Consider the following 24,316-nt stretch of genomic DNA (forward strand, 5'->3'; position numbering starts at 1 on the left):
ATTCCATTTAATAATTCTTACATGGCATTTCTTAAACCATAAAAAAATCTCTGTCCTAAGCATATTTTCTAACGCTCACATTTTACAGTCCTCCATAAGACGTGCCACAAACACTTTTCAGAGGATGGGACACATATTGCTGAAGTTTTTACTTAAATACACTTGAGAGAGGAACAGCAACTCTATTGCTCTCTGTGACAGTTTGCTTATAATAGAGTTACACAAAGTTACTTGGCTAGTTTTCTGGGGGGAAGGCTGATGAATAAGCAGAGCTGACAAGACACAGTCGGGCTCAGTGGGAACTCACAATGGGAATTACAGTTCTTGTAAAACATTATTCAACTCATAAAAGATCATGTGTAAATCTTGGGCTGACAGAAATTCATAATTTGAACCACTATCAATGCCACTGCCAACATGCTTTGTTGCTTACATTACTAAGCAGCCTTGAGATCACAGCTTGATGAATCTTCATGTTTAGTGTTGAATGTTTTCCATTTTCTGTAAATGTATTCTAAAAATGCTGATCAGAAAGACCTGTGGAGAAATCTTGATTTTTCTTTTTTAACCACCAAGATTAACCAGCACACAGTTCAAAATGAAGCAGACTACTTTTAAAGCAGCTCTCATTAGGAACAGCAGAATTTAGGTTTAAGAATAGGGGAAAAATATCACAAAGGAAGTCAATGCAATCTGTCCAGCAGTAAAGAAGCTATATTTAAGTATATATTAGGTTCCATAATCTTAGTGGAACAAAAGTATTTTACACTGATAAATAAAAAACAATAAAAATTTCAAAAAGAATGAAAAGTATGACAAATTAAACTTCCCAACCATGGCTTGCTTTAGCCATCGAGCCAACCACAGTTATGGGATGCTCCTGAACAGCATGTAACAAAATACAAAAAAGAAAGGGAAAAGTCGAAGAGTATGTCATCAAAACAATTCTATAATTAAAACTGAGAGGACTTTTGTGGTAACCAAGAGTGTTTACATCAGATAGGCAGAGCAATCAAATGAACAATGCAAACTGAGTTCTGAGTTTGTTTTTTCAATAACATTTCTTTGAATAATTCCAACCCTCTCTCAAAAGTAATGTTCCTAGAGAACTAAATTGCATTTACTTACCTTACTTACTGAACATTTTTCTCTACAGCAATAAAACCTTACAATTTTAAAGAGAGACATTCATCAGGTTGATAATGGCTTTTTGACCTTGAACCCCCATCCTGTCTCATTGCCTTGATCATCTACTCTACACCTATGTCTAGTTTGCCCCAAGTGTATAAATAGTCCTGTTTTCTCCTTTGTCCCTGGGTCTGTTAAATTCCCCAAGTATGTTTGAACTGTACGATCTCGTGGGTGTTTTTGGACTTTGTTTTGACAATTCTCATCTCTGCATCAGCCCTAATAAACGTTAACTTCTGTTTAATCAGCCACAAATACAGTGAAGAAATTTAGTTTAATGACTCAGAGCAGTGAATGGACCCTAGCAAAGACCTTCTAGTTTCAGCTGCCTCTGTTAGGACATCTGTCAGTAAACACAGCTATGTGTCTAACTCCAGCACCCAGGTGGATTCGTTTACAAAAATGAATTAATTGAACAAATAAATAAATAACTCAGTCAAAAACAACCTTTTGGTACCAGGTTGAAACATGTTTTTTTAATCCTGAAGGTGCTCAAGTGGCGGTTTTTGGCACTTGCACACATGTTGCCTCTTGGGTAAAACATGTTATCATTTTGATAATGTCATCTCTTTGTTATAAACCACAAAAAGTCTCAGTAAGCATTACTGTTAAAATCCCAAAAGAAGGGTCTATGTGGAGATTTGCAAAAGACGTTAAACCATTCTGACTCACAAATGTGCCCAAATGCAGACATGGTAAAAGAGAAAGCAGGCGAATTACTCAGTACAGGTTGAACATTATTGGAGTGCAAATATGGATGTAATGTTTTAGAATCAGTGACTCACAGAGGTCACTAACATGAAGATGATACAATTCAGAAATGTCCTTGCAAGTGTTGTTAGAATATTAGCCTTATTTTGAGAGCACATTCTGACTGCACACTTTTAGAGCAAAGAAATTCCACACGTTGGTGTTTTCAGTGCTAACGTGGTTTTGAAGAAGAAAATTTAGCCACCATCAATTTATCCTTTATACCTGTGTTTTTCACACTGTTAACATATTTACCAGAAGAAAGACCTCATGTCCTAAGTAGAGGAGGCACACTAGAAAAACTGTTTCTAGTCCTACCCATGTAAGACTAAGATTCATGTCACAAAACACCACTGTAACACTCTAGTGTCTATCCCTATCCTTAGGCCCAATTGCTAAAAAAGACAGCATCTCTATTTGTATTGCAAATCCCATACTACAATTTCTGTACTTACACAATCAACAAACTCTAACCCGACTCTAATCAAGCTATGTTTCTGTGTAATAGAAAAATTAACCACAATTTATTGCAGCAATTACAATCAAGAGCGATGTTTCGGTTTAACGGAGGCCTATAATTGATTCCAACAAGCAAAAAGTGAAGAAGCAGCTCCGAGTGCTGGAGTGAATTGAGAAGTGCAGACTCTTGCGGTGAATTAAAATAGTAAGTATTTTAAATGAAGTGTGAAGAAATAAAAATGTGTGTGTGTGTGTGTGTGTGTGTGCGCGTGCATGCTCTAGATTAGCGTGAGTTGAGTTCTGAGCACCTCATTCACCACAATTAGTTTGTGGCGGTCTAAAACCAGGAAAACAGGCAAGGAGTAATTGGATTTAAATTAGACATGTTCTCTGCTCATAGCTACCTAATGTAACGTGGAGCACAGTCCTCTTACTCACTCTTCCTTCGACTTCTTCCCTTTATCTCATTTACCAACCTTCAATCTCTTCCCACTCCTGATGCTTATATAACCCACCCAGCTGACTCCATCATGCACTTTATCCCTTACTTGCATTATACCCATTCCCTTCCAGTTCATTTGGTGTTTTTACGTGTCATCTTGTACATTATCTGTATTAGATCATGTTTTCTACTTTTCCTTGTTCTTGCTACCAGAAATGAATTACTTTAAAGGAACAGATCAAAGAATGTGTACCAAGAAAGTGTCCAGGTTTTTATTATTTCATAGGTTTTAAAACATTTCACAGCACAGAATCATTTCTCTTAAGAGTTTTTAAATGATCTTTTATTAGCTAATGACTCTGTGGACACCATTCTTTTAGTGCTTTAGATCTAACCAGTTTCACAGGGTTCTATTCTATTACTTTGCCAGGTATCAGTTCTGAAAAGATGTTACATCTCCTTACACTTCTGTGCTGATGATTTCCAAATCTACCTGCTCCTAAAAGTATTACATATTTTGTCAAGTGACATTAAAGTCTGAATGACCTTAATTTTTTATTTTTTTTTACTTTAATGAGAAGTATGAATTATAATAATAAAAACCAATTAGTTCCAGCGATGATCCAAAACTGGACCTGTGTCCAATGTCTCCAAAGGTTGATTCTGTTGATCTGGACGTAGCGTTTTTAGTTTCCATTATAAATAATCTTGGTGTGAAAATGGGCTGTAACTTAAAGACTGAACAAACAATTCTTAATTCATTTGTTCAGTTAGGTTTTTGCCAACGGAGGCTTCTATGGTCAAGCACTTCTTATTTATTATTAACTTTTGGAAAGTTATACATGCTTTTATTACTAAGAGCCATTTCGTTCGCGACCGACACATCACTACTTTTGTCAACTTTTTAAAAAAAATAAAATTGGATTGGATTGTTAAACTGGTCGATGCTCAAATTAGACATGGCTAAAGTTTCAAGCCATATTTAAGCATATGATAAAGTAACCCCTGTAAAGCCAAAACTAAGGCTTCACGTTCAGAGTTATTTTCTATTTTTGGCTCTAAGTACGTCAGCACTAAATCCACACCCATCTGCTCTTCAATCCCTCTGTTTAAAAAAGGTAACCAATCAGAAGGAAAGCTCTGTTAAAAGTAAGTGGAAAGCTAAAAAAGCTGGTTTCTAACAGCAGTGAAGGGCTCCACAAAGGTTCACTATAAAATAAGCATTATTCTAAACACTGAACCATTAAACTGGAACAGTTTGCAGCCGAGAGTGAAGTGGTGGGAATGAGAATGAGCACCTCCAAATCTGGGGGTATGGTCCTCAGCCGGAAAATGGGTGGAGTGCCCACTCCGGGTCAGGGACGAGTTCCTGCCCCAAGTGGAGGAGTTTAAGTATTTCGGGGTCTTGTTCACGAGTGACGGGAGAAGGGAGCGGGAGATTGATGGTCCATCATGTTGAAGAGAGAGCTGAGTATAAAGCGAAGCCCTCAATTTACCGGTCGATCTACACCCCTACCCTCAATTATGGTCACAACCTGTGGGTAGTGACCAAATGAACAAGATCGCGGATACAAGCGGCGGAAATGAGCTTCCTCCAAAGGGTGGCTGGCCTCTTCCTTAGAGATAGGGTGAGGAGTTCAGCCGTCCAGGAGGGACTCAGAGTAGAGCCGCTGCTCCTCCACATTGGAAGTAGCCAGCTGAGGTGGTTCAGTCATCTCATAAGGCAGCCTCCTGGGCGCCTCCTGGGTGAGGTGTTCTGGGCATGTCCCACCAGGAGGAAGCCCCAGGGCAGACCCAGGACAAGCTGGAGAAATTATATCTCTCTCTCGGTTGGCCTGGGAACGCCTTGGTGTTACCCCGGACAAGCAGGAGGAGGTGGCTGGGGAGAGGGAGAGGTGTGGGCTTCTCTGTTTATGCTGCTGATTAAATTGCTGATTAAATTTCTTGGTAATCAATTAACAGGCGAACTGCTTCAGCACAGTTTTACTTTTTCTTAATTTCTTCCTTTTCCCTTCCTCTAGTTTGTAATCACATCACGTACATGTGAGCGTTTGTCCTCACTTATTTATCTTGTAGTGATATTTGCATGTGAAACTGTGTATCTCCCAGAATGTGTTTATGTGCTCCAAGTGTTGCTTGTGAACATACTGTATCAGAAAGTCCGTGAGTGTATTTTACATCTGCTGTAGGCAGTGATGCCATTCCTCTCAAAGTGTGATGTCTCATCTCCAAAAATAGGTTTATGTGCATGTTTATTGTTGTGCAGGACCATCAAATCTCATCCTGGCTGAGACAGCTTCTACTGCCACTAAAGTTGGCTCTTGTCACTATATCTGGACACACACAGATACTATGTGCACACACACTCTGTCCTCTGCCTCATTTACTCCCTCTCAGCCTCCCCCTTCATCTCACTCTGAGAGGCTCATTAGCACAAAATCTGTATCTGACGTGTCACTCAAACAGACTCCAGGAGTCTTTTTTTCTCTGCTTCTAAAAGTACAAATGCACACAGTTATACTGTAAACTGTTACATCTTTACATTCAGTTTCTAACAAGATACCAGTGAAGCCTCCTTTTTTCTATCCATGTCTTCGAGATAAAAAATAAATACATAAAATTTCCTCGACTTTAATCTTTTTAACCATATTACTGGTTTCAGTCCAAAGAACATTTTATTCTTTTACTCTAAGTGGTGTAGTGCCGAACACTTACTGCCTCACAACAAGAAGGCTCCTGGTTCACCTCTCTGTATAAAGTCTGCATGTTTTCTGTGCACTCTGAAGTTTATTTGTGTGTGTATGTAGCAGCTACACTGATCTATCATAGTCATCATGAAATGAAAGAAAACAAGAGGAGGATATTTCCGAGTGTTGGATTGATTTTTGAATCACAGTGTAATTTGACAGTGCATTTGCGGAGCTTCTCGATTATCTCATCATCTTAACTTTTTCCCCACCGGGCATTTTTGTCAATGAAAAACTTGAAGTGTGCTGAAGAGCACAGGAGTGACAGTTGAGTCATTTTACACCAGAAAAACAAACAAACAGGGACAAATTTCTCATACGTCACTACACGAGGGCTCGTCTGTGAGATGGCCTCCTCATGCGCGATTACAATACGAGGCTACAATTTAGCCTACATAGTCACTGCTGCTGCCAGCATTTATCCACCCACCCGGTGGGGTGACCATGATACCCCATCAGCCTTACGTGGCTAAGGGGTAAAAAATGGTGACAGAAAGAGAAGCTGGAATTGCACAGGAGGAAATGACACCACCGAATGGGCCAATCACGTCATGTCAGGCTGCACTGACATGACGTGGTTACCATTCTGAGGGGGTGCAGCGTAAAATCAATGAGCAATAAAAACGACATTTTTCATGACGAACTTTCTCATTTAAATGAACCTAACTTGAAAATAAACCTGTCTTTATTATTGATGTGACCATTTCTCCTGACTGAGACAGTACCCCATCAGAGAAATCACTGTCATTACCCTGAATATAACATGGCTGAGCATGTGACAGTACACAGTGTACATCAGCCTTAATAATACATCATCCTGATAATGGCTCCATCCAGCTCGGTCCTGATCTGTGTCTCTCTGCGGGGATCTGGAATTGGCTTGATGTTACTGCAGCCACTGCCTGATACTGCACAACTCATCTATATTTCAGTAGGGCAGTGTGGACTGTGTGTGTGTGTGTGTGTGTGTGTGTGTGTGTGTGTGAGAAAAGACAGGGCAAGAGATGGAGTGGACAATCACTGTGTGGTGGGGCGTGGTCTGCGGTGGCGTGCAGGGAGGGCGGACGCACCTGCACGGCATCCGCAATCACGCCCGCCACGTTAAAAACACGGGGACTCAGGTGTGTGTGGTGTGTGGTGAGAGGTGTTGTGAATAAAATGTCTAAAAACACTGATCCCTGGACCCGCCGTGCCTTATTCCTGCCACAGTGGTGCCGAAACCCAGGAGGCGGCACGGCGGGTTCTTATCGGAGCCAGGGAGTGGAGGAGCTGGCCCCGAGGGTGGCCGAAATGGCGGCCGCCCAGCGGGAGCAGGCGGCGGAGGTGCGTCGCCAGCAGGCAGAGCAGCAGGACCAGTCCGAGCGCCACCTGCAACGGATTGGGGAGCTGGCGGCGCTGCTCTGGGCCTGGGCGCCACCCCCACAGGTGTGTACCGAGGACAGCGAAGCGGTGGAGGAGCCGCGTGGGGCACCTGAGCAGCCGGAGGTGGCAGACGGGGCGCGCGGGGATCTGCGCCTGCTGGAGGAGGGGGAACAGCCGGGTGAAGGGCTGCTCCTGCCGGGAGCGGTGGACGAGCCGCTCCGACCGGAGGCGGCAGACGAGGCGCGCGAGGGTCTGCACCGGCTGGAGGAAGGGGAGTCGCGGGAGGGGCTGCCGGAGCCGCTCCCGCCAGCGCCCCAGCCAGTGGCGGACGAGCCGCTCCCGCCAGCGCCCCAGCCAGCGGCGGACGAGCTGCTCCCGCCAGCGCCCCAGCCAGCGGCGGACGAGCCGCTCCCGCCAGCGCTCCCGCCAGCGCCCCAGCCAGCGGCGGACGAGCCGCTCCAGCCGGAAGAGGTGGAGAAACCGGGAGGGGAGATTGGAGGTGTGGGCGCCATTGGAGGTGTGGGCGGCCTCCGCAACGGACATTGCTCCCCCCAACCGGTGGGGTGGGGGGGAGTAGGTTCGGCCGGATGACTCCCCGGCCTCAATCGGGCGATGGGGGTGTGTGGTGGGGCGTGGTCTGCGGTGGCGTGCAGGGAGGGCGGACGCACCTGCACGGCATCCGCAATCACGCCCGCCATGTTAAAAACACGGGGACTCAGGTGTGTGTGGTGTGTGGTGAGAGGTGTTGTGAATAAAATGTCTAAAAACACTGATCCCTGGACCCGCCGTGCCTTATTCCTGCCACACACTGCTTTAATTTAGTAGTCTAATTCTGGTTGCAAGCTGGGTAAATAAGTGAATTTAAAGAGCAGTGTTATAGTGAGAGCTGTGAATCTGTGCTGGAGCACTTTCTTTGTTGAGTTTCACTTACTCAACAAGCTTGTAAAGATTCTTTTTACAATTTAACCCAGCGGTCCTCAACCCCCGGGCCTCGGACCGGTACCGGTCCGTGAGTCGTTTGGTACCGGGCCGCAAGAGTTGAGGCTCAGGTGTGAAATGTATGGCTTTCAGGGTTTTTATCGGTTTTCAGCGTTATTTTGTTATCGTTTTTATCGTTTACTCGGTTTTCCTGGGTCTTTTCACGTGTGTTATGAATAAATCTTCTTTTTTTCGGTACCGGTACTATTTATTTTGTTGTATTTATCCGCGACACCTTAAAGGCCGGTCCGTGAGAATATTGTCGGGCATAAACAGGTCCGTGGCGCAAAAAAGGTTGGAGACCGCTGATTTAACCCACAAAGTGACAAAAGCAGCAGAAAGCTACAACACCAAGGAGCTTTCCTGTGGATGCACTCTGGACTTTAACATCCATAACAGACCATCACTGTCTCCTACCTCACCCTCTCAAAGTCAAAGCCACGCAGAAATTTTTCTTCCATGCTGTCAAGATGTTCTGAGATAGAGGCTGGCACCAAATCACAGGCATGTGTCAAAGCATGGCCTTTTTAAGTCAACTCAGATCAGACCACATCAGATGTCAAGGCAAATAGTCACATGAAATTTTCAATTTCATTTAATTTAAAAACGCCCAAATACAACCCCCCCCTCCCCAATATGACCATCTTAATGTTTATGACATAGAATACTAGAAACTAGTATTTTCACCTGAGATGTTTTATGTACTTTTTTGATAAACAAGTAAGTAAAAGGTCTCGTTTTTATCTACATTCTGTATCTGGCTCATCTTCTAGCTTTGTTTCCTTTTGTGTCTTTTCTAAAAAAGACATTTTTTTAACGCTCACAAATTGCAAACCTCTGGTGCTTGTTTGACAATCTTTTAGTTTTTACTCTAACATGTTCAGTTTACAAAGAAAGCAGGTTAAAGGCACTCCCACACTGGATTTTCACGTTTCAGACCCAGGGGTAACCTGCCATTATATACAATTTATGTTGTTGTTGTTTTTTAACATTTATTATATTTAGTGTAAAACACAGGGAAACATTTTCTGTCTGAAAGCACTGAAAAATGTTGGCTAGCCACACTGAATTTAAGACTGACTCAGACTGACAGCTGTCCAGTTCTTAACGACCAGCCTCCATCAGGGCTAGCAGGAAGACAAGTAAGGCCTTCACCGACTGCAGAGTTAAGATTTAGACCTACTGGGCATTTCAATGTCAGCAACGGGCTTTAAGGTCAACTAATGCCCCCAAAGAGATAGCTGGGAAGTTATTACACTGAGGAGTGGAAAAGAGAGAAGCTCAGGCTGACCTTTAAAAAACCACACTTAAATCAGCCAACGCCACAGGCGCTGTTCTACGTTGGGCTCACTCTGCTTCTGTGTGTCAGTGTGTGTGCACGTTTAGAAGGTTAGTGCAAATCTGCTGCCTCCTTAAAGACACCGACGCTGGAGTAAATCAACATGCGTCTACAAAGCTGAAAGCTGATCTTTGCTTTAGCGACTGGTGACATATTTTTCTCAGTTTGTCGAGATGATGCATCACTTTCAATCAAACATGATGTTGAAAGCTTACCTTATACGGGAGGAAGAGGGACTTGACTGCTGCTAGGAGACTTGTGGTATCTGGAGCATCCCTCTGGCCACAGATCACAATCTAAAAAAGATAAATAAAAAAAATAGAAGAGGAGGGAGGGTGAGGAAAAAAGATTATGTGGATGAAAGGAGAAGGAAGAAAGAGGAAAGAAGTATAATAAGACCAAAGCAATGGGGGGAAAGGTGACGCGTGGGACGAGGAGATGGAGAGGAAGTGATATAGGTCAGTACTGTATTTGTAGCACTAACAAGGGAGGCAGGTGTTTTCTCTGGGATCGCCTTCCCCTGCTTTACTTCTCAGCTTGTTACCCTCGCGCTGTTACCCTGACCTGTCACCCTGTCATCTATGACAGACAAACTCTAACTAATCCTGTTTTAGGCTCCTGTTATTCTCTTCTCTCACACGCTTTCAAACTTAAAATTTTCTTTGAGTGTTACGGAAACTTTGGGCTAACTCCTGCTGGTGTGCTAGTTTTGGTGGTTTCAGGCTAAACTGAGGGTGTTAATATTTCAAACCAGTTACATAACTGAACAGCTGAAATAATCCCTTAAATGCACAAGTCCTGTTTAAAAACAGGGGAAAATGATTAAGAGTCTGTGTGTCCAGGGATTAGATGTGCAGGGAGCTTAGAGAGGTGCTGTCCTCAGATAACCTACGGGCCATGAAATGGGGTGAAAAATATGTATCAACAAATTAGCTGCTTGCTTAAGGAGGACTCTTGAAAACAAATGTTTATCCAAACAGGGTTTATATGATGGGCGCTGAGCTTCCAAGTTAAGCTGTTAATAATGAAAAAGCAGCAGCGGGAGGAGAAACAGCACAGGACATAAATATTGTGAATGGTGAGGATATCAAAGGCTACTTGGCTCTAACTCCACTTTCATTAGTCAGTAAATTACACACGCAGCCACTTTGTTCAGTCTAACTCATGATTATTACTGGGATCGAGGTTTACCAATGAAGCTAAAAAAATACAACATTGTTTAAAAAATTCTTATTTTTTTTAATTACTGCAAAACTTTCATACATTCCATATTCATTATATATAAAGTGAAAGATTTTTCAGCCTTCATTTGTTTTAGAACACTTCCTCAGCTTAAGGATGTGCGTGACTACTTGACTAGATGACTAACTGTCGCTGCTGGTTGGTACCAGACGTTCATATCAATCGATGCCAGCCATTTATTGTGTCGTAAAGGTTATGCATCCATGAGCCACCAGATGGAGCTGTAGACCCAAGATCGCTGTAGAAACCCCCATAAATCTGTAAATCTAGGCTTGATCCTTTATTTAAGTCACTGCTAGTCAAGCTGGTTCGATAGTCTGATCGGACAAAGAAGGGAGAAAGGTTTCACCCACCACAGCAGGGCTGTAACTCGAGATTATTCATGTAGTGATCTAATTTGCCTTTTTCCAGGGTGCGGGCGCTTTAAATAATCACGTACTGCAGTAGTGCTGTTGTGGGAGGAAAGCTCCGTTTGCACAATCTACATTTAATGTTTATCTTAATCTCTCATTTCCATTTTCTTCCGTCCTCCTTGTTTTGCGGTCAGTTACAAAGACACATTTACGTGGTACTAGCGTATGATGCGTCGACAATAAAATTCTGCGCAGGCAATGTCATCAATTATGCTGAGGAATAGTTGCAGCCCTACACCACACGCACACTCCTGTGCAGCCCCTCATTTAGTCGACTAAGAAATTAGTTGCCAAGAGCTGAGATCAATCAAAATTTACAATACAAAAACAACTTCTGAACACAATGTTACTTTTTACTTTAAAAGCAGACACAAATGTGATATAAAAACAAAATGGACTTGACTGAACTAAAAAGCTCGCTGCTATCTTTTTTCATTAAATGAAAAATTATTTTGATTTCAGGGAACAAAAATCGTAACTTTTGTTGTTTTTTGTTCAGTAAAAGATGTTTAACAGTGATTACGTAAATGTGGGTCACAAGCTGATCCAGGTGGGCTGCACAGCATAATTTACAATAAATACCTAAAAAAATATATTTGATTCTTACAAACAAATTACATTTTAAGTGCACAGAACAGCATTGCTTTAAAAGTCACACCTTTTAGACTTTTATACAACTTAATCCTGTTTGATAACTTTATAAAATTAGATGCACTTATTGTTTTACCCTACAGGATAAAATCCTTTAGGATTGGTTTCAACATCAACACATTTTTATATTAAAAGTTTTGGGATTCTAAAGAACTTCTGAGGGTTTAAGGGGTTTCAAAAGAACTTATTTACTATTATTATTCGTGTTTTCAGACCAGTTTCTGATCTTGAACTCATCTCACATTTCATAGTGACCAGGAAACTTAATTTGGAAAGTAAAACTAAGATTAAAACAAATGAATGACAAAACACACACAGAAAACGTTTCATTTTTCATTTGTGAGACGATCAGAGTGACTAAAAGTTTTTGTGTGTCCCATTTCAAACTGTGCCATGGAAGTTTAGGAATGGCTGAAACACAATACAGTAAAGTACAGTACAGTAGGGCTGCTTGCTGTGATTTGCAGTCGGAAGGAATAGTATACATTACATCTGTCTTTCACTTTTTGCAATATTTGTTATTATAAAAAAGTTAACAAACAGACATGACTTGAGGCTCTGGTTGCTTCATGGCATCTGTAGTTTGACCAACTAAAGAGAGAATATTATTACCCAAATATGCAAACATCATCAATCAATAAAACTTTATTTGCAGTGCTGTGGAGAGATGTAGTGGAATAATTTCATACTGACGTTCACTTTACTGCATGGTTACTGAGTATACAAGAGAATCAGTTAAATCTGTTTCACCAGCTTCTTGTTCAGCTTTTGTTTCTGCTATGCCACATCATTTTCTTCAGTTTTTGTTTACCACTAAATGCAAATTGCATGACAAACTATGTTTGCACAATACATCATTCAAGCAGAAACCTTTGCTTTTAGTGGGTGGACGCGAAAATCAATTTGGGCTGGCAGCCTGGCAAACACCTGCTCTCCAAGCCAACCTGGCTTTTAGGACAACTGTCTTTGGCTAACACCAATCAACAGTGGCACTTTAAATGCGTAATATTAAATCAAGACTAATTTGACTACCCTACCAATACCAATGGTAAAGTATTATCTGGTTGTCATAGTAACTAAAACCCACCAGTAGCCCTGATTCCTACATGCAAAACTCAAAAGACTTCAATGAGCGGTGAACTCGCAGGACAAAATAAATCCTTCTGGTGCCTGAACTTGTTCCCCTTCATGATCATGTGTGTTAGTTTCAAACTCACCTGTTTAAGTGTGTAGTGCTGGGCCATAAGAGCTCGCACCATTTCAGGCAAGGCTATGGGAACAGTGGTCAGACGGTCAGAGAATGCCGTCAGTAGCTGCTGGGACTTCTGGAGCCACTCCTGTCTTCCAGTGTAGTGGGACAGACGAAGGAGGTTGAACGCTGAGACTGAGTTAGCACTGGGCTCAGCTCCATCCTGATCTGAGACGCATAGACAAACAAAAGATGCTCAACAGTTACAGTCTAAGACCTTGAATATACTCTGAATCAAGAAAACAGAGGAGTTATTTAAATGAAACAGAGTATAAAGGTATAGTCACATTAAAACCGTGGTCGGAGATTTCAGCATGAGCATATTTATTGCACAATTGTGCAAAGAATTTGCAAACTCACTGGCTTTGAACGACTCCTCTGAAGATAGACTTCAGTTGTTTGGAGACAGGCTGCTTTTCACCAGGCAAAGTGCAATAAAAACACTCACCGCAACTACTTGCAAATTGTTCACCGATAGCAAAAAACTTCAATGCAATTACGAGGCGACCAGTGATTATTCCTAGTTACAGAGATGTTGCCATCCTATTTTTACTCTAGTGTGACTGAGCCATAAGACAGGGATTAGGACTTGATACAAAACAGACTCACTCACTCACTCACAACTCATTTATTGTTATCTGAAACAAGGTCCTGGGAAGGAGCCATGCTATGCACACAAAAAACAATAATCAACTTAAGCATTATTTTGTCTTTTAGATATTCTTCACTAAAGTTGCCTTCAATGGTTGCCCGGTGACTGCATTGACGTTTTTTGCTGTCGGTGACCGACTGAAACTGAATGTTTGAACATTCAGTTGTGGAAACACAGGTATTGCCCACTAAGTTCAGCAAATTGTCCTCTTTTTTTGTTTGTTTGTTTGTTTAAAATGCCAACATCAATCAACAACAGGCCAAAAGTATGGCTCTGTTCAGTGACTGGTCCTTATCATTCATATCAGTGTCTAATGAGAACCTGGAAGGTGATGTTCCCATAACCTCTGCCCTTGCTACATGATTGCTTCTCAGGCCTGAGGTCTGTGTTTCTGAATGTGTGTGAGTGTGCTTTTTATTGTCCAACACAATTTACTCTTTAAGTTAAACTACACATTTTGAGCAAAACCTGGAAATGTAGAGTTGTAGAGTTCTGACTTCTAAGTATTTACAGCAAAATGGCCCTACACAGCCACACAGCTGTCCTGTACACTGCATATTCAATATGTTTTATAATGAGCACGAATTACCATCATCCATGCGTGACTGAAATGCAGAAATACTTTGATTTGCATGTTTCTGGACTCCACAGCAAGGAAGTTTCAGCACACACACACACACACTGTAAACACACACAGAAGTTTAACCTGAGAGTCTGTTTGCTTTCAACATTTCACATCTCATCTCTTAAGGATCCCCATGGAAAGAGGGCAGATGAAGGCGTGACAGTACTGCTTCCAAACAGACACACACATAGAAAATTTGCTGTCAGCACAGAAACACACACTCACTGCAGTAAAGCACTACTTAAGACTTTTATCAGTTTTTTAAAGTCTACAAAAACAGCTGAAGCAGTCTCAAGTTGATATATCCTGTATTTTTCTGTCTTTTTAAATGGGAATACATCTGACAATGCACTCTGACCACGAGGGACAAAAACTGTTTTCACAAACACAACTGATTTTCAACTACAAAACAAAGACAGATATTGTGCATAATTGCAACCTTAGTCTTCAAAAACAAATACACACAAGGGAGGCTGAGGCGAGGAGATGTAGAGTGGCAGCATAGTGGGGTAATCCGTCTTGCGGTGACAGGCCACGCTGCTGGGACCGGCGTCCGCACTGCAGCGGGTGTAGCGTCACTAATGGGCTTCAACCCCACACAGCGCCGCCACCATAATGGCTCCGTCAATCCTCTCAGATGAGAGAGCTCTCACGAGTCAACTTCGATAAACACACACAGATGCAGGTGTGACGGCGCGCAGGGACAAGCGCTCCAAAACACACAAGCTCAGGCTGCCATCATCTCTGATCTGTCCCACATTTCATAATAAAAATAACAATCACCAAAAGATCTGCATTTCCAACTGAAAAATGATGAATCGTGTCATGGAGGAAAAGAAAAGATGTAACGTGAGATCCATTTGGAAGGGAGAAAGACGAGCCTACTGACTGTATTAGTAAGGAGAAAAAAAATTAACTGAGTCAAGATGACAAAAGATTTATGAATAAAAATACAAGTGGGAGTAGGAAGCTGTTGAAATAGATGGTTCCTGTCAGACAGAGCAGCTTGGGAGCAAAAACAAATAGGCAACTACATCCAAATTGGAATCTACAGCCTGGCAGATCAAAGGTACATGTCAGCGTGTAGACAAAGTGTCAGTTTCTCTGACATGCCAGCAGCCATCAGTTACAGAAGTGGATTGGCAACTGAAGAAAGGCTGGAGTGCACATCCAGGCCAGGACCATTTATTTTTATATCCCCAGTCCTTTGGTACAAAAAAAATCCTCCTTTTTCTACAGATTTGCAACAGAAGAAGTTCTTGAGGAAACTCTTTTTTGTTTTTATGAGCTAAGCAAAAAGTATAGAGCAGGGGTCGGCAACCTGCGGCTCCAGACCCGCATGCGGCTCTTTAGTCCTTGTACTGCGGCTCCACGTGGTTTGGGAAAATAAATTAGAAGTATTTAGCTGAAGTGTATTTTATTTGTGTTTAGTTATTTTTTTAACTTGTAGTTCTAAATTGGAAGATTATTGTGATTTTGAATAAAATTATATTCTATTATTTTTTCATCGCTCAAAATACGCGTCACACTCGCGGAAGCCGGTATACCCGCCGAAACGCCGTGCATTTATCGAGACTTTCAACCCCAGGTAGGCCAATTATGGATCTTTGGATCCACATTATGTCAGCAGCTGTTCTCCAACTATGTTAAAAACAAACACCGCTCACGCCTCACTAGGGATGGGTATCGAAAACCGGTTCTTGTTGAGAACCGGTTCCCACTGTTTCAATTCCTTGGAATTGTTTGCCATTTTTGCAAACGATTCCCTTATCGATTCCAGTCGCCCCGAATGACGTCACCACGTTGCCGAGCGTCATTTACCTGGCAGGAAACATGGCGCGTAAGCGGCTCAAACGCTCAAAACTTTGGTTATACTTTACGAGAACGGATGACAACAGGGCAACTTGCAATACTTGCAAAGTAGATATGAACAAAATGAATGACAAAACACGCGATGACCTTAAATGAATGTCGTGTTTTTAATTCCGCTCCGGACTCGTGAATCTCAACCCAGCGGCAGTGGTAACGTTTGCACGTCCTCTCCCGTTAATGCGGCAGGTGAATAATCAACTAACAGTGCATATTATGTTAGTGCGATCTGCCTTATTACAAAACCTACCATTACTGTGCATTTAGGTGACCATGATGAGAGAGACAGACAGAGTCTGGCTCAGATGCTGGCAGTTCTCGCTGCAGTCTACCGTTAGCGTCTCCTTTCAGGCCAGGATAGACTAATGTCACCGAGCAGTGACTAAGTTTGTGGTCAAAGGTTTGGACCCATTTGCCACAGCAGATGATTTTCAGTAAGTGAATGTGTTTAATTGTAGGCAGGGACATTACTGGATATTCTTGTGTAATTGCTACTGAATAATTGATGTTATACTTTGTTATTGCTACAGAAGAATATTTATTTTATTATTTTACATTTACAATTTTTTTTTCCTGGTGACCCTGTGACACCCCATTGAAGAGCCGTAGGCTGTGGATCTCTTAAGATCTCACTGTTGGGTTTGTAAGGCCATGTTACTCCTAAATTTCTATCTTGTTCAAAGAGAAGATATAAAACAAAGTTCTAAGCTATTAGACCTTAGTGTTCTCCTTTTTTTAAAAAAAGAATCGATAAGAGAATCGATAAAGAATTGAATCGTTAAACAGAATCGAAAATGGAATCGGAATCGTGAAAATCTTATTAATACCCATCCCTACGCCTCACAGATGACAGCTTACAGTCCTGCATAAAGATGAAAGTGACTTCGTACAGCTCCGATTTTCAGACGCTGTGCGCAGAGGTTCAGGAGCAGAAGTCCCATTGTAAACATACCAGGGCAGACCCGCTGCTTTTCAGCATCTCTTTATTGACCGCTTTTCACACACGGTTACTGTACGCATACAGCCGGCTGTAGCTTTTCAGCTCACAGCCCGACACACAGCATAGAGAGCACAGACGTTAAGGCGGTGAGGCGTGATTGCGGATGGTGCTCAGGTACGTCCACCTCCCCTGCAGTGGCACTGCAGACCACGCCCCGCCACACACATTAACCTGATAAAATACATATTTAGCCAGAATTTTGCAAATATCTACTTTTCATTTTTTTAGCAGGATAGTGCATTTTTTCCCAATTATTTTATTATTATTATAAGTCAGGTCAAGGCTCCAAAAGCCCAAAGGCGATATAAGGGTGGCGGCTCACAACAGTTTTTGTTTGCTGGATCATTTTAGTTCAGCTGGGTGTCTTTCCTTTGGTTATATTTCTTTAAGAGTTCAAAATGGGTTAATTACATAAATAAAATGTAATTTTCTCTGTAGCACTTCATGGATTTCATAAGCAACACACCTTAGTTGAAGCATAAAGGTAAAAAAAAATATATACAGTGTTATCGTCATTTTAGATGTTAAAAAGTATTTGCAGCTCCCAGTGTTTTCTTTTGCGTGGAAACTGGGTCCAAGTGGCTCTTTGGGTGTTAAAGGTTACTGACCCCTGGTATAGACCATTATATTTTCAGACACTGTACAGAATATGTATATATGCGGATGGGTTTCTTGGACATTTGTTTATATTTAATGGCGCAGCGAGCCTCTTTACAGAAACTCTTTAAATCTTTTAGCTTTCTTGGCTAACAGATTAGCTACCTGAAGCTTGAGCTCCTTCCACAGACTTTTACAGGACTGAGGTCTGGAGACTGGCTAGCCATGTTTGGAAGAACAGATATGTTGAGTGTGACCCAAAGATGGCAGGTTAGGTTGATGTCAAAGAGTGAGTTTCATCTGACCGCAGCACTTACTCCAAGCCTTCCCTGAATTATTTAGCTGTTCAATGGGAAAGCTAAGATTTGGTCTTGCCGACCATGGCGGACAGACTGGAATGGAAGAAACTAATTCTGTCGACAGGTGTGCTTTACACACATTGAGATCAGGAGTATCTGTAATTGACTGATTGTTTGTAATGTGGCACACAACAATCAGTGGGAACCAGAATTCTGGCTGGGCTGTAGGGAATCAAATACTTGTTTCACTTAATGAGACGCAAATCAATTTATAACTTTTATGTAATGTGTTTCTTATGAACTTTTGGTTAATATTCCGTCTCACTTAATTAAAATGAAACCATCATAAAAGAATAGAGACTGTTCATTTCTTAGTAAGTGAGCAAACTTACAAATTCAGCAAGTGACCAAATAATATTTTCCCGCACTCTAAGTAAGTAACAGCTAAGAAGGCACTAATAATTTAATCACCAAAACGAAGCACAAACTTCTGGGATGGCCAGCAACCCATAATAGTAGTTACATAATTCATTTAAAAATTCTCCAACAGCACACACACTAAGGGGGGTCAGCAGACACTATGACTGTCTGTCTTGGGACACCTATCAGTCAAAGTGACTGTGCCCCGAACGTGACAATCCAGTCGGAAAAGTTGGAAAAATTTACCCAATTCAGGATTGAATCTCTGAAACAGCAGGCTGTCAGTCTGTCTGCACAGTGCTACTTCTTCTACTTCTATAGTAATATACTGTTTCATCACTACCTTTTACATAAGAAGATTTTAATTAGCAAAACTTTAGGCATCTAAAGGAATTATTTCTACAAAACTCCAAACTTTCCACTGCAGGAAAGGTTTAAGGTTAGACAACATTTTTCATTTTTAGTGGCCATTTGTGTACCTTGATCAATCTATTTCTAACCTTTTTAATCATTCAATTTATTCTCTACAGTTATATGCCAATTTTAGATTAGATCAGATATTTTCAGTGCATTTGTGATAAATAACAAATAATTCCAAAACAAACACATAAATACTGGCCTTACACAGCTTGTCCACTAGGGGCCTGGCCCAAATGTCCCACATCTCATCACAGTTTCATTAATCACTTATATTATGTTAGATATTGCTGAAAATATTGTCCTCAACGGTTTCCTGCACCATTCTGATGCTAGTCTAATGCAATGCCACCTGTTTTGTCATTTACCAGGTTGAAAATCATTGTAAAGCTGAGGCACAGGACCAGGTCAAAGACAAAAGACTTCAGTCACTGGGAAATCAGTAGGATTGTTTCTGGGTTGGGTTTCATTTCCTCAAGCAGAAAACAGATTTTTATTTATCGAATAGCCTGAAACAAAACAACACTCTAGTACTGTTTGTAAGGAAAACTATTTGCGGCCCAATTGTGCTTATATTTGTAATCAACATCGAAAGGCGCATACTGAGGAAGGAAAAGAAACAAACCCTACAAGGCTAAAAGGTAAGTACGAGGGCAGCAAGGAAGAACGTGTAATAATTGGAAAAAATGAAGATGTAAGCAAGATGAGAGCAGGCAGAAGCAGAAGGTGGGTTTGAGATTCCCACTGCAGATTGTCGTCCTGTTCCAGCCTGTCAGGAGCAGATGGACTGAGACAGAAAGAAGACGTATTTGACAGGCCTGGTGATCAAAGTAGCCGAAGAATCAGAGCATCAGTCTTTGAGTGCTTTCAAGTTGAAGACGTTCAGCTTGAATGAGTGAGGCTTTTACAGTGCTGAAGGTAGATAGGAGGAGGTCAATACTCCTCTGCTCCCCTCTTTTATCCTCCAGCTATTCATCAGTCTATCCACCAATCTGTGCCTTCTTGCCTTTTCACTAACATTTAAAGTGTAGCAATAGACTGACAGAGATATTACAGACGAGGCTTCCATCGTGTTAAGATCGATCAATAAGGTGAAAGATATACGCAGGCGAGAAAGAGATGGACGGTACATGAAAAGATGAGCAATTAATGATTACGCTCATCCAGTAACTCAGCATCCATTCATGCCTCCTCTGTTTGTTTAACTCAGTGTGGTCAACTTCTGCCAATTTCCAATTCTGCACACACATCTCAAACTTTCTATTTATTCATCTCTCTGAGCTACATCCTCACACTTTGCCTGAGCCGCAGCGGTATTCTGCAGTAGTGCTATTAGTCTTTCACCTGTCTGTCAATCCGACCTGCATCTTTAAACAGACTTGCCACATGCCCCACAGTAGCAGCACCAGTTTGTTATTTATGTTCTAACAGCTCAACAGAACTTCCAATATTACAGCAGATGTGTGTATATGCCTGTAGCACTTTCAGCCTGTTGCTTAGTCGACTGGCATCATTTTCTGATGTCACATTTGACTCCATGTGTATCCAAAGCTTGAACCCTTCTCAGTTTGTTAATAGCTTGACTTATTTTTCTACTGCTTGACTGGAGCAGCTGGAAGCTAAAAAAAAACATTACATGACTGCTTAACAAAATTACCCTAAGTTTTCTACAGACATTAGTGAGCCCAGGAGAATGGACGTTAAAGACTTTTCCTGATCACCTCTGTGCTCATCTAACAACACAATCACTCTGTCAAATGTGACAAAAACTGCATTTGAGCACTCGTGCTCCTTTCAGTTACTAATCTGGGCAAATCTTCAGGTCTAATATCAAAACTGTTGTTCCTTGAAGACCCACTTAAAGCTATTCAAGACCACAGACTTCCATTTAACACACTTTTGACTCCATGGCTAATTTGCCTCTTTGTATAAACTGTATATTATCCATAGGACTTAAAGTCAGAGGAGCGGACTATAGGGTTCATATAGTGGTTATAGATCGGTCTGTGTGTGTGTGTGTGTGTGTGAGAGATCATTAAGGTAGCTACATTATATCTCTTATATGTAGTGTATGTTGCTGCTTTACAGAGCAGTTAGATTTCTAGAGGGTTAAAATACAACATTCAAAAACACTAGCAAGTTTTAAAACAAAAGAAGCTAGTTATTCAGTATGAGTCACAAAAAATGCTAAATACAAACTGTGATGTTTTTGTTGGCGTTCATATTTTAGAAACAAAAGACATATGAATCACTAAAGCTCAGAGTACAATCACTCAAAATGTGCGCTCTATGACACTGTAATACAATCACACTCCTTGCGGCTTCCTAATTGCCACAGGCGACATTACCATCATGTCTTCCAGAGTTATGTATTTAAATTCACTACTAATATTGTAGACACAGGTAAGATAACAGAGATTTCAGATATCTAAGTAGTTTACTTTCATTTTATAAGAAAGGAATCATGTTTGCCTGAACACCCATACTGAGATGATCTACCAATCTATCAGCACCTACATTTCCACTCCAGGTACCTATTCTGTCCATGAAACTTCAAAGAAAGAAAAGGTTCCTTTACACTGTTGTTTATATGTGATTCCACTTCAGTCTGAAGAACCTCAGAGATTAGGCAAATTAGTTCACTGATGTAGAAACAGCAAACCAGACGTTCCAGCTGTGTAAGCCTCTCTTGTCTTGCTCAAACAGAGCAATCAAAAGCTGTGCTTGGGCCAGATTTAAATGTTATCTTTATAAAAAGTAAGTTATCCTAACAAAAAGCAGTCACCACTCACACATCCCTAAACTTCCAGAATGTGCCAACCCCCTGAGCTGGGACTTTGCTGGGGGTAAGATACCCCAACCGGTCGCAGCAGATGGCCGCCCCTCCCTGAGCCTGGTTCTGCTGGAGGTTTCTTCCTGTTAAAAGGGAGTTTTTCCTTCCCACTGTCACCAAAGTGCTTGCTCATAGGGGGTCATATGATTGTTGGGTTTTTCTCTGTATCTATGAAGTGCCTTGAGGCGACTTTTGTTGTGATTTGGCGCTATATAAATAAAATTGAATTGAAGTGAATTGAATATTGTAGTTCTTATTGAAGTTAAGTGCATTGAGCCCCTTCAAATGTTCCTATGGTAAAAAAAAAAAAGCAGCTAATGCATCCATCCCTCACCCTCTTTCAGCTGCAGCAGTACTGTGCTGTCAGTGGGATCACTGCAGAAGTAGCCTCCGCCCTGATCATCCCAGAACAACACGTCCTGCCTCAGCTGCAGCTCCTCAGCCCACTGCAGCCACTCTGTTTGTAGCGTGGCCTCGTACAGGTCCAGCAAACCACATATGATGAAGGCATAGTCATCCAGGAAGCCAGAGATAGACGGAGATCTGCAGAGCGCAGAGGGAGAAAGTGAAAATCAGAGGAGCAGGAGAGGAGAGTGGGAATGAGGACAATTTTCATTAAGAATTTATTGATCGAAGCGTTAACATGAGTTACTTTTAGTGAACTAGTTTTGCTTTGTTTTTTTCTCCACTCCATGCTTTAATTTTTTATACTGCCTGAGGAAGACAAACAGCCAGATGGCAAAGAAATTTGGTGGAACTGCCTTACAGAGGCATTACAAAGAGCCTGAAGGAGATACTTGGGACAATCCACGACTACATTATAATACACATAGTTAGCTGAGTATAGTCACTTTCTGAAGCATTTTTCTCAATGTGTAATTATTCATCTGTGTTTCTATAGTAAAGGCAAAGACATTCGCATAGGCACACAACTGCATACATAAGATGTCTGACGTTTGAAGTAACTCTTTTTCCTCCTCCACTTCCTTCATTCAGACGAGTTCTTTTGCCCTACAAATCTCTCCCAAAATTACAAATCATTCTCTGTCAGTGAAATTGATTCTGATTTATCGTTCAAGACTTGTCCTTCACAATGTTGCTACTGAGTCACTGCAAATCAGCTTCTAAATTCGAGTGTTATTCCACCCCGTGCTGCTTTTCCCCTCCAATTCTCATGACGGCACCCCGTCTGAGTGAGTGCATGGGGACAGACAGTGACAGGAGGCCAGACAGTGCTGTGACATGAGAGGCTGATGGCTGGCAGTCAAGAGGCTGAAAACAGGAGGTGCACTTGGAGAAGATAAAGTGCATGACTTTAAGGTCACGGAGAGGTGAGGAGTCAGAGAGCAGCTTTTCTTCCCCAGAAAAAAGGTTGATTCATGAGCCAACTCATACACAGAGCAAAAGCACTTGTTCTAGCCAACTCAACTCAGTATAGGACTGTGCAAAAGTCCTGACCCACCCCCTCTTTTCTTTTGTTTCCATGGAGCCAGAATTTCTTGTTATTTTTAAATTGGCCTTAAGCAAAAGTACTGAGGCTTTCTGAAGTGGCTTTGGCCACTTTATTCACTCGTTTCAGTCCCTGTAACCTGACAATTATCATATAGATTATTATGTAAAATCTGAGGCCATGGTTCTCAGCCAGAAAAGGGTGGAGTTCCCACTCCGGGTCGGGGATGAGTTCCTGCCCCAAGTGGAGGAGTTCAAGTATCTCGGGGTCTTGTTCGCAAGTGATGGGAGAAGGGAGCCGGAGATCGACAGATGGATTGGGGCTGCAGCTGCAGTAATGCAGACGCTGCACCGGTTCGTCGTGGTGAAGAGGGAGCTGAGTGTAAAAGCGAAGCTCTCAATTTAACGGTCAATCTACGTCCCTACCCTCACCTATGGCCACGAGCTGTGGGTAGTGACCAAAAGAACGAGATCGCGGATACAAGCGCGGAAATGAGCCTCCTCTGAAGGGTGGCTGGCCTCTCCCTTAGAGATAGGGTGGGAAGTTCAGCCATCCGGGAGAGGCTCAGAGTAGAGCCGCTGCTGCTCCACATCGAAAGGAGCCAGCTGAGGTGGTTCGGGCATCTGACAAGGATGCCTCCTGGGTGAGGTTTTCCGGGCATGTCCCACCGGGAGGAGGCCCTGATCGATGTTTACACATAGCAAATAAATGATTTTTCTTATATTTTCTATATAATTAAAGGAATGTGATTTATTTTTTTGTCAACAAGGAGGCCGTTGTTTTTTGAGTTTGAAACATAAATAATTCCTTCCAGCAAATTGATGCGTTCCCATAAAATCCATTAAAAAAGAGAAGTTGTAGGGTTTCTGTGGAGTGAAGAAATGAAGGATCACACCTCTGTTTTACAACAACTGGGTATAAACTTACATTATGTTAACATTAAGAAGGACTCTCCTCCTGATAAACAATTTCATGTTCTCAGATTGTATGAGAGTTTATTTGCCAAGGGTAGGAGTCCAACAATGTTACCTCCACTTCAAGTTTCACTAACGTCGGCTAACAGCAGCTGATGATGGCAAAAAACAGCAGAGCTTAGAAAACGTGATGATTACAACAAGGTTCATATGCCTTTTTCAGGGTCAAAATCAAGCACTTTTTAAGCATTTTCAAGGTCCCTTTTCAAGCTTTTCCAGAACATCCCCCCCCCCCCCCGCCAACCCCCCCCCCCCCCCCCAAAAAAAGAATGCATGTTTCAATTCGCATCACCTCAGTAAGACCATGTGAAGAGTAAAACAAATTATCCAAGGTGAACTTAAACACCTTTGATCCCCTTT

General features: G+C 41.9%; 1 protein-coding gene across 2 annotated transcripts in view; it reads right to left on the reverse strand.

Moving 5' to 3' along the window:
- Positions 1 to 24,316, reverse strand: part of spata20 (spermatogenesis associated 20) — a 227,575-nt gene that overhangs the window by 182,982 nt on the left and 20,277 nt on the right. For both annotated transcript variants that reach the window (XR_014875716.1, XM_085170426.1), the window contains exons 13-15: positions 21,867 to 22,075; positions 12,789 to 12,988; positions 9,481 to 9,561 (exon numbers count right to left, since the gene is read on the reverse strand). Coding sequence is in view for 1 of the 2 variants with exons in the window: in XM_085170426.1 (XP_085026552.1) it covers positions 9,481 to 9,561; positions 12,789 to 12,988; positions 21,867 to 22,075 (490 nt within the window). In the remaining variant the exon portion in view is untranslated. The remainder of the gene's footprint in view (positions 1 to 9,480; positions 9,562 to 12,788; positions 12,989 to 21,866; positions 22,076 to 24,316) is intronic.

Source organism: Neolamprologus multifasciatus, chromosome 8, assembly GCF_963576455.1.
Source record: "Neolamprologus multifasciatus chromosome 8, fNeoMul1.2, whole genome shotgun sequence".
NCBI lineage: Eukaryota > Metazoa > Chordata > Actinopteri > Cichliformes > Cichlidae > Neolamprologus > Neolamprologus multifasciatus.